This window comes from Ascaphus truei, unplaced genomic scaffold (assembly GCF_040206685.1).
Source record: "Ascaphus truei isolate aAscTru1 unplaced genomic scaffold, aAscTru1.hap1 HAP1_SCAFFOLD_97, whole genome shotgun sequence".
NCBI classification, from domain to species: domain Eukaryota; kingdom Metazoa; phylum Chordata; class Amphibia; order Anura; family Ascaphidae; genus Ascaphus; species Ascaphus truei.
In genome coordinates this window covers 642,588-659,597 of record NW_027457309.1, presented here as the reverse complement: position 1 = coordinate 659,597, position 17,010 = coordinate 642,588, and the positions used below count along the sequence as shown (strand labels likewise).

Here is a 17,010-nt window from a genome sequence, read left to right as displayed (position 1 = left end):
TCTGCATTAGACAATTTAGCCAGATAGAGGAGATTGACATATACCCAATGCACTGCAGTTAGAAGGTACTGTACAGTATATTGATTTTTCACTGTCATACTAGCTTATGCACCAACTGCGTTAGAGATCAATACTGTGTGTGAGCATGCACATATATCCACATTTGATTAAAGATCAGCATATTTGGAGGCTTCTAGATAATTTCACACTTCCTGCGTAAGTAATGAGAAGGATATTTTGTTACTAAATGTGACCCATCATTATTATGGGGACTATTCGGAGAAGTTACCTCTGGCTTCTCTTCTGTTGGCTTCTTCCCAGTAAGTAAGGATTTAGTCGTTTTTTGCAAAAATCTAGGAAACAGTCAATACAAAAAAAGTTAAATAAATTGAAAAAACTCAGAAGAAAAAATGACTGATCTAAAAATGTTAATAAATCTCTTACCCTAAACCTTTCCCTTCACCATCTGGATGTGATGTTGATCTTTGGGAGCGAATCTGGGGGGACAAATATACAGTACTTGGGGACTTATTCTATATCCTCTATCGGGCCGTTTCGGAGGAAATTCCCAAATTAAGTCAATTTCGACAGGAAATATGGCAGACTGGTTGCTTTTACAGATATAGAATAAACCCTTACTGCTGAGTCAAATCGATATTAATAATGAATTTTATGCTGCAAATACCTAAATCATCATGTTCTTTATCGGTAGCTCTCACCTGTAACACTTTGCAAGGAATCCTCTCCTGGATTTTGCTGTAACCTTTTCCTTACAAAACTATGTGTGACGGTTCAGGGGATTCCTTCCCCTTCTGTCTCTCCCTCTGTCCCATCTCCTTCCAATCCCTCTACCCTTTCCCACTCCTCTCCTGTTCCGTCTACTTCTCCCACTGCTCCACTGCCTCAGCGCATGTCCCGCAGGTCTCGTGCACCCCCGCGGTCCCCGAGCCCCTGCACTGATGCTTCCCACTCCCAGACACCCGCTATGCCCGCGGCCAGTGCCTCACCTTCCCTGGCGGCTCTGTCCGCTCCTCTGCCCTCCTCCATCAGGGTACCCATGGCGCTTTGCTCCGCGCGCCTGGTGACGCGGCTTGTGCGCGCGCTCCCTCAACTTGCGGAGGTCGCGCGCACACGCTCCTCGTCTGGGTCCTGTCACCCTTCTGGTTCCTCCTCTCATGCTCCTCTTATCAGGCCTGCCACGCTCCTGACTCCTCCTCCCAGTCCCTTCAGGCCATTCCCTTGACTGCCCCTTCTGTCTCCTCCTCTTCTCTCCCGGACCTATCCCTGTTGTCTCCCACTTCTCTCTCTACTCCTCCCCTCTCTCCTATTGGTGTGTCTCCCTTTATAATCCCTGTCTGTCCTCTCTATCGTTACTCTGCATAGTTCCTGTTTCCCTGTGTGTGCTGACCTATGCTGTGCTCCTCCTACGTCCCTGCTGTGTCCTGCTCCTGTGTTACTTTGGATTTCCCTGGCTTTGACCCCTGCTTGTCCTGGACTACCCTGCTCTCTGTACCCCTTGAACCTTGCTACGAACTCTACCTGCTGACCTCTGGAATCCTTGGACCTGGCTTTGTACCGTGACGACTCTACTCTCTGGACCCCTGGACATTGGCACATGGATACGACCATTCTTACGATTACACCAACAGACGTTGCAAGTATCATTAACCACTCTCTCTACAGGCCCAGCAAAGCTATACCACACTCCAGTCTAGCTCCCACTGCTGTGGGTGTGTGGTGTAATACCGTTCCCACATCAGTACTGGGGTCTTGCCAGGTCTGCGGGCATACAGGCGTGACATTATGCAGAGCCCAACAAACGCAGACCCCCTGAGGTGGGTTCAAGTATTTCCATAGAGGCCTTATAATTTGTCAGTAACCAGCTGTCTACTGTTTCCATGCAAATGGCCAACTTTTCCCTTCAAGAGAGCCCCATGGCTCCTACGCCACCGGTGGCTACAACCTACGCCAACTCTTGGCCTCGGATTCCCTCTCCGAATCGCTTCGATGGGGACCCCCTCGCCTGCCGCGGTTTCTTAAACCAATGTGAGGTGCAGTTTGACATGTCCCCCTCTCTGTTTCCCACTGGTCGTGCTAAAGTAGCATATGTATACGCCTTGCTCAACGGAGATGCTCTCGCTTGGGCCTCCCCCCTATGGGAGCGCAAAACCGAAATAACGCAAGATTATTCTCTCTTCAGACGTGAATTTCAACTTGTGTTTGATACTCCTGCATGGCGAGAGACAGCCGCCTTCTCTCTTTTCCACATTTCTCAGGCCCGAAGATCAGCTGCCAAATACGCCATTTAGTTCCGTACGCTGGCCGCTGAAGTCCAGTGGAATGATGAGGCTCTCACCGCCGCGTACTGGCACGAACTCTCAGATACGTTGAAAGATGACCTAGCTACGCATGCCAGGCCTTATTCCCTGGAGGAGTTGATCACCCTGAGCGTACACATGGATCAGCGTACTCAGGAACGACGGCACAAAAGGCACTGTTCTCGCTCTTCTTCTTCTGTTGTTTCTCACTGGTCGCCTACAACACCTCTCCTGGCACTGGAATCGCCGGAACCGATGCAGGTTGGCAGTCAACAACTTCGGTCAACGGAGAGAGCGCAGCGTCGCCTGAATAGTAGACTTTGCTTCTACTGTGCTTCTCTGGAACATCATCTCCAGAATTGTCCCCTGAAGCCGGGAAACAGGCACACCCAGTAAAGCTAGAGGGGCTTCTACTGGGTACTGCCTCTCCTTGCCCCTCTACTCCCAAAGCTCTCCCAAAGAAGTTTCTGCTTCCTGCCACGTTGGAGGGTCCGAACCTTTTTCTGAAGGTTGAAGCTTTCGTCGATTCAGGATCGGGCGGTAATTTCCTGTACCAGAAGTTTACATTGGAAAATCAAATTCCCATGGTAAGAAGGAAGAGCCCCATTGGCCTCGAAGCCATCGACGGTCGACCACTCCAGCCGGCATTTATTATTTGGGAGTCTATTCCACTTACATTGACCTTGGTGATGATCATAAGGAGGTAATCATCTTCGATATTTTTCAATCTCCCACAGTGCAAATTATTTTAGGATTGCCTTTGCTTCAACTCCACAATCCGCGCAGTGACTGGTCCGGTACCCTGCCTCTCCAGTGGCCCTCATCTGCAGATGTTGTTCCTGCGGAGTCTCCTGTTGTGGTCCTTGCCAGTCTGGATTTCGTTTCTTACAATCTATCGACCCTGCCTACCGTGTACCATGGCGATAGAAAATGCCCGGGTGCTACCACGGAATTATATGTATGGGAAAAATAAAAAGTTCTTTTTAGAACAAAACAACCTTATAGGGTATATAAGGTTCCCATCTACTTCAAACTCTCTTCCTGCGGCTCAAGACCCCAAAAGGACCTATCCAGGATCCTTAATGGTACAGGAATACAAGAAGAACAGGGGGAGCACAGGCTGAGGGATAATATGAATGCTTAAAACACTTTGATTAAATTCAAGGACATGTGATCCTAGACCATTGTTTATGGTGAAGTGTGGAATAACATAAACACTTACACTGCCTTGTGTAAATGGTGTCACATCAAGGTTTCTTTACTTTACTTCTTTATCTTCTGTATCTTTTTTATGCGATCCTTTCTTCTCCTTTGGTCCAAAAGATGGCTTCTCCGATCTTTCTATGAAACTGGCTTGCGGTCTTGCCCTCGGTGCATAAATGGAGTACAAAACAGATTGTAAGGGACAATTAAACTACGGTATGACAATCACTGAAACCGATGGTTTAATAAATCAAATGCAGAAAAGTACTGCAAACACTCACACGGGCAAGTGTGAGAATACTCTTGAGGGAAGTATCTTTAATTACGCCTCTTTGGGGAGCTATCCTATGAGGCCCCTGCTGTTTCCAAAATAAATAATGGGAAATAGGTTGTGAGTGAGGGTATAACAAAATTACTCACACGGCCACGTGTGAGTACACACTACGATTGGTTTCTCTTCCTCCCTCTTTAGATATCCAATAGCATCGCCTAAGTAGGGATCACTCTGAGTGTGATATTAACACAGTGAATCCAAGATGGAGTAATCATGATCTTTAATAAAAACTAAAAAAACAATGCACAAAATCACAGTACAAAATTTTAAAAAAGCGCTCACTCAAAGCGACATGAGAGCTGAAAGAATAGAAAGCAGCCAGTCTTTTAGGATAGTTGTGCAGGGTGTTTAGGTGCGCAGCTAACTCTCTGCGTCCGGGTGTTGTGTTGCGCTCCTATCTTCTGCTCCTGAGGTGGCCGAAATGGTTCAAAATACTCGGGGATTGTAGCAACGCGTTTCGCCCTTTCTGGGCTTCCTCAGGCTCTGTAGAAAGGTATTGCAGGGCTCATAGCAATACATAGGCAAGCGCCAGCCAATACAATCCTTTCCCCGAGTGACTCCCATCAAACTTTGTCACGAATCCAATTAAGCTTTTTATATTGGAAAAGCGTAGAATCATAAGCGCACAATTGTTATACTTGTGCGAATTTCAACAAATTGGTTGTCACATTGTCAACTTACTGCTTTGATAGTGGTAACAATAAAGTTTTAGATTAAAAACGTGTATAAAAGAAACTCTGAACGAGGAATCGAGTTTCTAATGTGCTGAATTCTGCTTTAAAAAAATCCCAAAGAGATACATAATCCAAAGTGAAGTGGCATGCTTAAATGTACAAAGAAGATGGTCAGGGCATTAATCTACTGATAACAAATACATGTTATAGTTACAGTTATAGAACATATATAGCTAACTATTACAATTTTATACAAACAACTTAAAATCATAAGAACATTGAAGTCAGGTTATCACAGTTCATAGTCAAATCACTGAAGTATATTTTATATTTTAAAACGATAAAGCATTAAGATAATAAACAATTAAACCTTGTGCAAATGCATACATATGTATGGTAAATAACCCACACAGTTTATTCTGATAGTTGGGGTCATCTGAAAAAGATCATAGCAAAGAGAATAAAATCAGTATATTTGCAAGCAAAAAATTGTTGATAATATATCTAATGTTAATATCCAAGAAAGTTCAATTCCAATACAATATGATAAAACTAATAAAACTTAAAGACTTTGATTCAAATATTAAGGGTAACAGCCTAAAACAAATTCTAGTGTCCCCTATGGTTGCGAAACATATTGGCATCGAAATGAAGGCCCCGAGGTCTATATCTATATTCAGACCTTTCGGGGTTAGAGTCTTCAATTTGTAGATCCAGTATGTCTCGCGTTGGCAAAGTTTCTGGAGTCTATCCCCACCCCTCCAGTGTGGATCTACTCTCTCGATTCCTTTATAGCTCAGGCCTTCAGGATTTCCTCCATGGCACAGACTAAAGTGCCTGGATACACTGTGTGTCATCACCTGCCTGCGTATGTTGCCCATGTGCTCCAGCACTCGGACCCTTAATGGTCTTGAAGTGCGGCCCACGTATTGGAGTCCACAGAGGCAAGCAAGCAGGTAGACAACATATTCAGTACGGCAATTTATCATTTGTTTTATTTTAAAAACCTCTTTAGTAGTGTTTGAACTAAAAGCTATCTTGTCCCCCTTTGTCACCTGTTTGCATGCCTTACAAATCATGGCATCCAAAAAAAGCCTACCGGGGGGGTAACCACTGTTTTTCATTCATTGTTTTAGTTTTCCTGAATGTGATAGGTGCTAGTTTAGCTTTAATGCATGGTGCTTTTCTAAATATTACTCTAGGTATATCTGGGATATGTCCTTTTAAAATGGGGTCCTTCTGAACCACATGCCAATGTTTTCTCATGATGTCTCTTATGGAATGAATGGGCTCCTGCGCAACTGCGCATGACAGACTCCAAGAGGTCCCGGATGAATGCAATAAACTTTATTGGCACAAGAAAACAATAGGGCTACACCACGATCTCCCCCTCTACGCGTTTCACCCTCTGGAATAGGGCTTCGTCTCGGAGTGGGGAGACGTGGTATATGCCTGAACATTTATAGTAAAAAGCCCGCGAAAACGGGTGAAGATTATTAACCCCTTCATGGAAAAATTACACATAGCGACATGACATTATCATGCAGATAAATACAAAATACATATCCTTTATATAGAAGCCTGTATAGTGGGTTATATCTATAATAACCACATTTGGCTTATTTTATAGCAAGTCAATTAACATGAAGGTAACTTAAAAAACTGTTTGCAACATTTCAAAGTGGTGCTATGCCCCTGATCTTATTAATCCATTAATAAACATGCAGCCTCAAATCAATTAGTCTAGGTAAAGCATAATTTGATGCATACTGTAGCACACTAGTATTAAATGGTAAGTAATAAATAGAAACTGCTAGTTGGAATCATAATATTATACAGAGGAAATAGCAAGAGAGAGAATGGTGGGGGTGGGGGGTGGGGGGAACGGAGGGGGAAGGGAAAGGGAAAGAAAAGTAAACAAGGAAGAAACAGACACGGTGAATACCTAATAGAATATCTTAGTCAAATGATTACTCTATAATGTTAAAATTAAAATATGCAGAAAAACACGGCATGTCGCAAAAACCTTATGAACAAGGAGATACATCTAATGTTATATTATAAGAAACATCGTAAAGCCCATTCTATATTGAGTCCATTGGGTTGCAGGGTGTTTTTGGCATACCCTCTCGCCAGAAATCTGTCCCTCATCTCACCCGCCCTGTGTATAAAGGCATCAAGAGAGGAACAGTTCCGACGCAAGCGAAGGAACTGGCCCCTCGGGATGCCTCTAACCAGAGGGCGGGAGTGACAACTTTTAGCATGGAGTAATGAATTTCTGGCATTTTCTTTCCTAAAAATATCAGATTGGATTTTGTTATCAATATCAATATATAAATTGAGATCAAGACATTGTATTTGATACATATCAAACACATGTGTGAATCTGAGCCACACAAAAGCACCATCTTTTGGATTTGTCAATGGAGAATTTGAACGACAGCGGTGCCTCATTCTTAATGACTGTTCGTTTAAGTTAATGGACCTTATTATACAATATAAAGCTCAAGAAAATAAGGCTGTGTCCAAACAAGTGGCAGCATTACAAAAGAAATTACAAGCTTTTTCCCATATGGAGAATTTCAAAGAACTTGATTCTAAAATAGCCAACAAATTGAACAAACAGGAAAAAACCATCATGCTAAACAAACAAACGAAATTCGAGAGGGATAAAGCTGATTATGAGGCACACCAAATTTACATATGGCAAAAACTATCCTCTAGAAATAAGAGTAAACCGAGATCAAAGAAATCCTATAAAGAGGGAAGTGGCAATAAATCCATCCTTAAGGGTTCAAAAGATAATGAACTAACACCCCATGCAGTTTCTTTCTCCTTTTCTGATAGCGACTTCTGTCCATCATCCGGAGAGGACAATGCTGCATCCAGTGAGACGATTCATCCGAGCAGAGCGGCCAATCAAAAGTCTCTAAAAAATGGGGAAAGACACGAAGAGGCAGAAGGAAAAATGTACAGTGGGAAGCCGTCAAAGAGATTAAAGACCTAGGGCCTCATGCAGTAAGCGTCGATTAAGTGAAATCGGCAAGTTTACCGATTAGTCATGTTAATGGCGATTTTTCCTCTCCGTATGCAGTAAGTGCCGAATACATTCAAAATCAACCCGAAAACAAATCCGCCCACTCTCACGATGATTATCCGATCACACACAGGTGTATCGGCGTGCGTGGCGGGGTGCTGATAGGTTGCCCAATCACAAATCTTGCTGAATCAGGCGAAACAAGCATGTATTGGATTGCGCGCCATATTTAAAGGCAACGTGTACTGCTAATCATTCTCTGTGTTGTTGGGAGTGAGAGAGAGAGAGAGACGCACAGAGCTGGCTGATTGAACATTTGCATATTGACGGAGAGACTTGTTGTGTATTGGGTGAGCTTTGTCCATTGTTGTTTTGTTTACATCTTTGTCTTGTTTTATATGTGGAAGTGTTTCGTGTGATTGGCTGTACATTAGTTGTCTGTTTATTGTGAGTGCTGGAAGTATGCCCGCAAAGCGTGGGAAGAGTGATGCTGGTGGGAGTGGGAGTGCTACTCGTGCGAGTACGCGTCGGAGTGAACGTACTGTTCAGGGGAGTGATGTTGCTGGTGCACTGAGTGGTGTTGCTGGGAGTGGGAGTGCTGGTGCTGGGAGTGGGAGTGCTGGTGCTGGGAGTGCTGTTGCTGGGAGTGCTGTTGCTGTGAGTGGGAGTGCTGTTGCTGTGAGTGGGAGTGCTGTTGCTGGGAGTGGGAGTGTTGTTGCTGGGAGTGGGAGTGCTGTTGCTGGGAGTGGGAGTGCTGGTGCTAGGAGTGGGAGTGCTGGTGCTAGGAGTGGGAGTGCTGGTGCTAGGAGTGGGAGTGCTGGTGCTGTGAGTGCTGCTGGTGGCGCAGTTGCTGATGGGGTGTCTGGTGGTGGCGTGCTTGCTGGTGGGCAGCTTTTGGAGGCTCTTCCATTGGAAGAAGGAGAGTCCAGTCAGCACCAGCCAAGCTCTGACCCTAAACCTGCTCGGAAGAAACGTGTGGAAAAGCCACGTAATCCTCGCTTCAATGACCAGGAAAATACAGCTCTTGTCACTGGCATTCTGGAGCACTATGACAGTATATATGGACATTTACTAGGTAAGTGTACCTTTACATTTATTATTCAAATACATGTGATCCTAGGTCATCTGAGTTTTGTTCATATGCAAATATGGGTTCAGAATATCTTTCTATGTTAATTAGTCTGGAAACACAGCTTTTTATCATGCCTTACAAGGACAAATAAACACAGGCGGTCAATTTGCCATAACTGCATACAATATGAATGCAACCTTGCTTACATGTATAGGTTTAGTAGTGAATGCTCATGTGCTTCACATATTACACATAAAACAGCATGTTTGCTATCTCTTGGAACAGCTAGCAGTGTAGGAAACTGGTGCTTCTATTATTAATCATTTACCTCATATATTTTATATGTTTTTCAAGGGCGGACAAGTTCAGCAAGCAGAAAAGAAATGTGGGACACAATAGTCATTGGTGTCAATGCATGTGGGAATCATGTGAGGGACAAGCGGAATTGTCACAAGAGATTTGATGATATTAGGTCCAAATTGAAAAAGAAAATACAACACCAACGCGTGCATGCTACTGGCACTGGAGGTGGGCCGACACCACAACGTCTCATATTAAGTCCATTAGAGGAGCTGCTTCGGGCAAAATTACTTCCTGTCGTCGTGGAAGGCTTACCTGGTGACCGTGATATAGGAATTTACCCCTCACAATTTCCACCAGGTGAGAAATATTACTGTACTAGGCGTGTCGTTGCTTACAGTTATTTTGCATAGTTACACTGCTTTTTATACTGTCTTCACAATATAAGCATACCTGCATCTATATATGTATATGTCTGATTCTGTATATATATATATCTCAAAATAGACATATATGTTGTAGTCCTACTAAAAGCAGTAACTAATATAGCACGTGCCATTGCGTGCTCATTTACATGTGAATTCCCAAAATGCATTGCTGCAGTGGAAGCAATTGATGGTGGGCGAAGATGGGGAACAACAGGGTAGTACACATGTGTAACACATGTTAATCAGAAATTATTACTAGCTACAGGTACAGAACAGAAATATGTATAATATTATTGTGTATTTTATTTATTTTACTCCGACAAACATGACATTACTGCCTATTTTAAGCATGCATCAAATATATTGCATGCAACGGCCTACAAACATCACTTGCACTAACACATCTATAGTTGTTTATGAAAAGGTCCATTTTTGCTTTAAGTCATATACAGACAGCATAATGAGGCACACGTATCATATTTTATGTCATTGTTTTCATAACTTAAAAACTGCACACGACTATTTAGCTCATCTACCATTGTGTTAAAGCAGCTGCAATTAATATCTCATCACAGCATACACTTCAACAGAGGGGGTGGGGTTCAGCACACACACTAATTGCAGCCTCATTTTAGGGTCAACTTAGTTCACACCATTTTCACCTGTTTCAAGTAATTGAAAGGTGTGGCTGATTAGGCTTTTTGGGGAAGGGAATACCGTTCTTACAACCTGACTAGCACAACTGAAGTTAATCACACTCATTTGAAAGCTTCACTTTAGCTACTAAATGCCCCAACAACTCATTACTTATCAAAGCGTACGTCACACATTAGTTCACTCATATCTATAGTTGAACTACTACTATCAACGACACATTATCACACACTGCATGTGTTGTCTTGTTTAGTCACAGCCACATTCATGTGTGCCACATCTTATATTAATGTACCACACATATCCTCTACCAAAAACAACACTTTTTGCAATATGACCACCTTCATGATAACCATTGTGAATGGTCATCTCATGATAGTTATGTACATTATGATACTGATATCACTACACAACATATGATTTTTATGTACTAATTTTATCTATTTATCCTCACGCATTACTGCAGGAACATAGTATGTTTTATGTTAGGGAACTCAAAAGTTCTAAGTACACAGGCATGCACATTGTTATTACAACTATTTATGTTCACTTTCACACACACATTTTGGGTTAAGGAAATGATGCTGTTAGGTACTCATAAATACAGAACATACAATAACTGTTTGTTCAATATTTACACATGTAAATGTAAAACTTATGTTATTGTTATATATAGTTGCCCCTGAAGGACATGTGTCACCTGAGACTGAACAAGTGTCTTCACCTGGGTCAGCCAGCTCAACACACCTAGAAGGTGAGTGTATCAGTTGGTGGCCATATAATATGTGCTCTTCTATATGTTATGTTGTCATGTTCATTATTTGTTTTGCACATCTTCTTTAAATAGGATTACTTAGTGTCAGTGAAAATGAAGTGTAAGGCAACTTGTATTGTGTTAGTGATGTTAACTATCATGTAGGAGTTGTGAGTTTACAGCAAGTTTTCATTCACTCATATTTCATACTGAGTCCAAACATTATTCTTAAGTCAAGGTAGTTTTTAATGTGAGGTTATAAAACGTATGGAAACATGTTAGTTGTTACTTATGACACAGTACAATTACATAGTAACACAGCAGAGATTAACATGCCATTTAATAATGTGTACATTTATTTGTAGAACATGATGAAGAGGATTTTGATGATGATGATGATGATGATGATGATGATGCCGCCGCCGCCGCCATAGACACACAAATACAAGCAAGTGACCATGAAGAGGTTCCAATTGAAACTGTTTTACCGCCAAAACGTCCAGCAAATACCACATATGATGCAATTGTAGCTTCTGAGGGAAAAATTGTGGAAGCAGAAAATCGTCGCCATTCTGACCTGATGACAGTGCTGGAAAGGATGATTGCACTGCAGGAAGAAACAGTTTCACAATTGGCACATCTCCACAGAGTCTTCATTGAAGTGCCTAAACAGTTGCAAAAAATCAACACCTCATTCGAAGCATTAGTTGTTCAGCAAACACAAGCTAATTACTGGAGAATGACTAATGTACCACAATTCAACACCTCACAGGCAGGATCTGTTCATGCAGGTCAGTTTTCACCACATTCATCTGATATTCATTCACCAGGCCCAAATGTTACCGGTCAAGTAGCAGACATTGCTGTGCAGGTTCCTGATGACATCCTACCGCTGCCATCTGTACAAATTCAGCAGCAGACACCTACAAAGGAGGCGACAAAAACAAAACAAGACACACATGAAACAGACCAACCATCACTTGTGCAGTGTCTATCAACTTGCTCACATGTGTCAGTGGGCACAAGCCCTGTCCGTGAACAATCACTACCCAAAAGCCCTGTAGGTGAGTCACTGCCCAAAAGCCCTGTAGGTGAATCGCTGCCCAAAAGCCCTGTAGGTGAATCGCTGCCCAAAAGCCCTGTAGGTGAATCGCTGCCCAAAAGCCCTGTAGGTGAATCGCTGCCCAAAAGCCCTGTAGGTGAATCACTGCCCAAAAGCCCTGTAGGTGAGTCACTGGCCACAAGCCCTGTAGGTGAGTCACTGGCCACAAGCCCTGTAGGTGAACAGTCACTACCCAAAAGCCCTGTAGGTGAGTCACTGCCCAAAAGCCCTGTAGGTGAGTCACTGGCCACAAGCCCTGCCCGTGAAGCGCCAGAGGCCACTCAAAGTGGCTCTGTTGTGCCTAAAGTTGGTGGCAAAAGAAAAAGGAAAATTCAAGAGACAACAAGCAGGCCTGTTACTCGCTCGCAAAAGGAACAAAAAAAATAAATTTTAAAATTCACAAAATATGTCTTTGGCCTTGTTTTGTTGACTTCAGATTATCTAATTACTATTGTATGTATGCTGAAGACTGTGTTGTTTCCAAACTTTCAAGTATGTTCTTGTACACGTGAAGTTATGGAAATGTTAACACTCCTAATTAATGAATAGTGTTATAAATATTTATGTTTTAATCGTCTGTTCAGTAATGGTCCACCAGGAGCCAGTTGCTAAGTTTAGAGAAGCTGCCATTGACTTTGCAGCAAAACATTGCATTTGGGTGTGTTAATTGATGTAATCATTGCATGTGCATATTATTTTCATGCAATTATAAAAGCACCTATTTAACTGCAAACATCTTTCTTGTACGTGTACAGCAGGATTTTGTGTTAAATATTACTTACCTTTGGTGGCCATTGTAATGTTGTCCTTTAATCATTTATGTGTTCTTGTTTCAAGCACATCTCTGAATTGATACTAATATATATGTAGTATGTATTGATATATGCACACACACACACACACAGACACACACTGTGTGTGTGTGTGTGTGTGTGTGTGTGTGTGTGTGTGTGTGTGTGTGTGTGTGTGTGTGTGTGTGTGTGTGTGTGTGTGTGTGTGTGTGTGTGTGTGTGTGTGTGTATATATATATAGTACTATCTAAACTGGTATAGATGTATTTACAAAAAACATACACTTCATGCTTCCTTGTGAAAACACACTATTTTAATAATACAGGCCTAATGTTTGACAACTATACTAAGTGTGAGCCTCTAACATTATTGGGTGCAAACAAATGTTTATGACTTAATTCACTCATGTTTATCACCATTTAAATAGGTTTCATACAAGGCCTACTTACTGCCATCAATATGTTGTGTGTACTCCTGCAATATAAAAAAAAAAAAAAAAAAGATACTATATATATATATATATATATATATATATATATATATATATATATATATATATATACATATACATATATACACACACACACACACACACACACACTATACATATAGTAAAATATACACTTTATATATATATATATATTTTTATGAGAGAGATATATTTAAATATATATAGATACACACGTATTTAAACTCATGCAGACAGGTAGTTAACCAGACTTTCAAATACACACAGAAAAGTATGTGGGAAAAAAACATTTCATTTTGCAGGTGTGTGTATTTACTGATATGGCTGTCTAAGCACTATTTTCACACAGTGCTCTTTGTTATTTTTCTAGAAAACTCAATGTTACTGAAATAAGTGTAGGAATGTTTTCACAAACGAGATAAAAAAATGATACATGTTTTTCCCACATTCGCCTATCACTAACCACAAAACTTAAACCAATTAAAAGGACACATCCAATTGGCGTTTGAAATAAGGAGTAAAAGTAGTTACTTTTGTTGACCTTGAAAACGAAACACAGGAATTTGTTAGCCATTGAGCAGAATCATTTTGATGAGCAAAGAAGACAGAACTGCACACATCTTTTGTGCTACTCTGACATGGCTGATGAATTCGTTAACCATATGAATCCCCTTTTAGGTTATAAGTACATGGTTTCAGAAGCAATTTTAAACAGTCGCGGACACAAAGCAAGCACACGCCAAATCTATGATTTGATTTGAGCTAAATATCCTTATTACAAAGACCGTAGGCATGCGCGGAATTTTAATTCCTCAATAAGATTCACTTTATCAACTAATGACTTTTTTGAACGTGTGCAGGATAAGCTAGAACACACCTATGGTTTCTGGAAGATTGCACAGGAAAAGCATTTTACCCTGAAAGAGGGCACATATATTGTTGTGAAAGGCATATTTATTCCTAATGCCAATAGCAATGGATCCGCTACTACTGTTCCGTGTGAATCGATACCTGCTGCAATATCTGCACCCTCCATTCCTGAAACCCACATTGTACAACAACAAAAGTACTATGATTATGTACCAAGCCTTTCAGCTGAAAATGCATTGGAATGGGAACCAGAAGAAATGAACCTACCTCCCGACCAATTGTTTGAAGAAAGCAGTGGCGATTCCTATGAGCGCTTCATGGAGGAGATGTGTGTCATACTGGATTCAGCGGGTGGGTCAAGCGTGGATGAAAATGCCTTGCATTTCTGGAGCGACCAGTTGCAGCCAGACGAAGAGTTAATTCTAGAAGAATGGTAAATATAACAACCGTTATGCGTTGACTGTGCGTTTAAATGTTTTTTTTTTTTTGTTTTTTTTAACCACCATTTTCCCTTTCAATGCGTGGATACAGCGTAACATTGCAGACTGCATAACATGTAGCGATCACAAAGAAATTGTTGCCGAATACAATATAGTATAACCTGAAAGAGTAGTACACATTGCTGACGGAATAAATATACGTACTTTCCTATCCCTTTAACCATATTAGCAACATTTTAAAATAACTCTAACACATACCTGTTTTGTTATCATGCAACATTTAAAAGCGGGTCCACCACGTATGACGTGGGACCCTTGTCATGGCCCAAGGCGTCCTTAAAAAGGATTACGGATGTAAGTCCCGCCCCCAAGCGACGTGCGCGCCTCAAAGCCTATTGGCTGTCATGTTTTGTTATAGTAACGGTAACTGCAGTGTGTCATGTGTGCGGCTCAGTGTTTGTAGCCGTAAAGTGGGCGTTAGCCGAATGTTAATTGAGTGGGAGGAGAGTTAGCGTGCGTTTCACGCTGGTTTAACATGACGTCACACGTATTGCATTTGCGCATTGTGTTATCGGCCGTCCTTTCTGTCCAAACACGTCTGTTTAAAAAGAATACAGATGTACTCGTTTAGAACGAATGTAGTTTCGTATTCATTGTATTTGAAATAAAGATTTTATGTTTAATGGTATTTTCAAGATGTATTGAACGCACAACGTACGCTTTGTTTTGCGCATGCGCTAACAGTTAGTGCAGCCAAGCGTGAAGTGCGTGCGCACACTAAGATGTGCGCGCACATTTTTCAGTATACAGGCAACGTTCACATCATATACATAGTTATGCCTGCTACAAATTTAAAGAAACATTACATACTGATGTACACTTGTACTTCTAACATATAAGTGAGTGACGTGTGTATGTACACAATCATATAGAGCTGTGTAATGCGTTGTCACGGATACATATATAGTAAGGTGCCATATTTGACCATCATGTGTTTGCTGTATTTCAGAGATGTCGGGGAAGATACAATCGGATCAATGTATGATTTCAGAAGAGTCTACCTTTATATGAGATGATTGTGAGGAGGAGCCACCGACTACTATACTACATATGGAACTAATTTTATATTGCTTGCAGCGCTTATTAACAAACAATTAAAAATGTGATACCCTTATGCCTATATTGCATAAGCACTTAATTAACATAATGATGTTGCAAAACAGTGCCTCATGAATTTTTATTGAGTGTTCTTTAATGACTACTATCATTTTATGGCATGGTGTGTTTTATATATAACAACCATTCCCACTCTGCTAACACATTTGTGAATTCTATTGTGTAATGGAACGTATGACTGTCGAAACTATGTAACAATAATAATAATAATAATAATAATAATTATAATATGAGCATGTTCATGTACTGCACCGACACACTTTATTCGAGCAAATACCCGGTATGTACCTGGCAGATACCTGGAATGCGCCACTCCTCACCTCTGACAAGCCCCGTTGCATTTGCCTTCCCAGCCTGGGTTCGTGCCTGGCTGATGGGCGGCTGATCTGTTAAATGATAATGATTAGGATTTAATAGGCTGCAATGCTTCGCGTGTCTACCAGATGGCATAAATTCATGAATTGTAATGCAGTATATATATATATACTGTGCAGTATTGCAGCCAGCGGGAATAAAATGCTTCAATCCCTGCCTGGAAAATAACTCAATGCACTCGGGCAGAAAACAGTCACAAACCTCAATACACCCGGGTATACCTGAATTCGTGGGACTAGCCAAGCTCGAATAAAGTGTGTCGCCAGTGTATAGCGCTGCTAGTTGTACACAGCGCTTTACAGACACATTTTTCAGGCTGAGGTCCCTGGCCCGTGGAACTTACAATTTATTTTTTGCCGCCTGAGGCACAGGGAGATAAAGTGACTTGCCCAAGGTCACAAGGAGCCGACACCGGGAATTGAACCAGACTCCCCTGCTTCAAAATCTCAGTGCCAGTGTGTGTCTTTACTCACTGAGCCACTCCTTCTCCCAATGTAAAGGACACTTACAACCAACTAGCCATTTCTTGTTAAAAATCTCTTGTTACATGGGTATGTTGATAAAATGGTTTGGGACTGTAGCAAATAATGTTATTGGCCAGATGTTGTAGTCCCCTACAATGCATGATGTGTTGATTATGACATCAACAAAATGTAATGAAGTACGTTTCTGTGTATATTTCATTAACCTAACTAACTATAGTTTACTGTGTTTATTAAACGTTCTAAAAATACATAGTATAGTCAATATGATGATATAAGCTACCATAATAAAGCTGGTGTTATCATTTGTCGGTGTTATACATGGATCCTACACAAATTGATACAGACACAAACAGTTGTCTTACAAAGTGTGTCTATGCTAATGTGCACGTGATTGACGTTACAATTGTGAGAATACTTGATAATTATCATCATGATAATGATGAAGTGACGTGATTTATATTGCAAAAATATTACCAACATTGTCATATTGGTAAATTATAAATGCTAAATGACAGTAACATTAGCGAC

The 17,010-nt window shown here is 41.3% G+C and overlaps 1 protein-coding gene across 6 annotated transcripts in view; it reads right to left on the bottom strand.

The window, feature by feature from the left end:
* Positions 1–17,010, bottom strand: part of LOC142486596 (leucine-rich repeat-containing protein 37A2-like) — a 176,660-nt gene that overhangs the window by 50,484 nt on the left and 109,166 nt on the right. For 5 of the 6 annotated variants that reach the window (XM_075585191.1, XM_075585192.1, XM_075585188.1 and 2 more), the window contains 2 exons: positions 445–497; positions 290–353 (listed from right to left, as the gene is read on the bottom strand). In XM_075585191.1, coding sequence (XP_075441306.1) covers positions 290–353; positions 445–497 — 117 coding nt within the window. Of the gene's footprint in view, positions 1–289; positions 354–444; positions 498–4,878; positions 4,966–17,010 lie in introns of those variants that run through there. The other variant, XM_075585193.1, reaches the window with a different exon arrangement.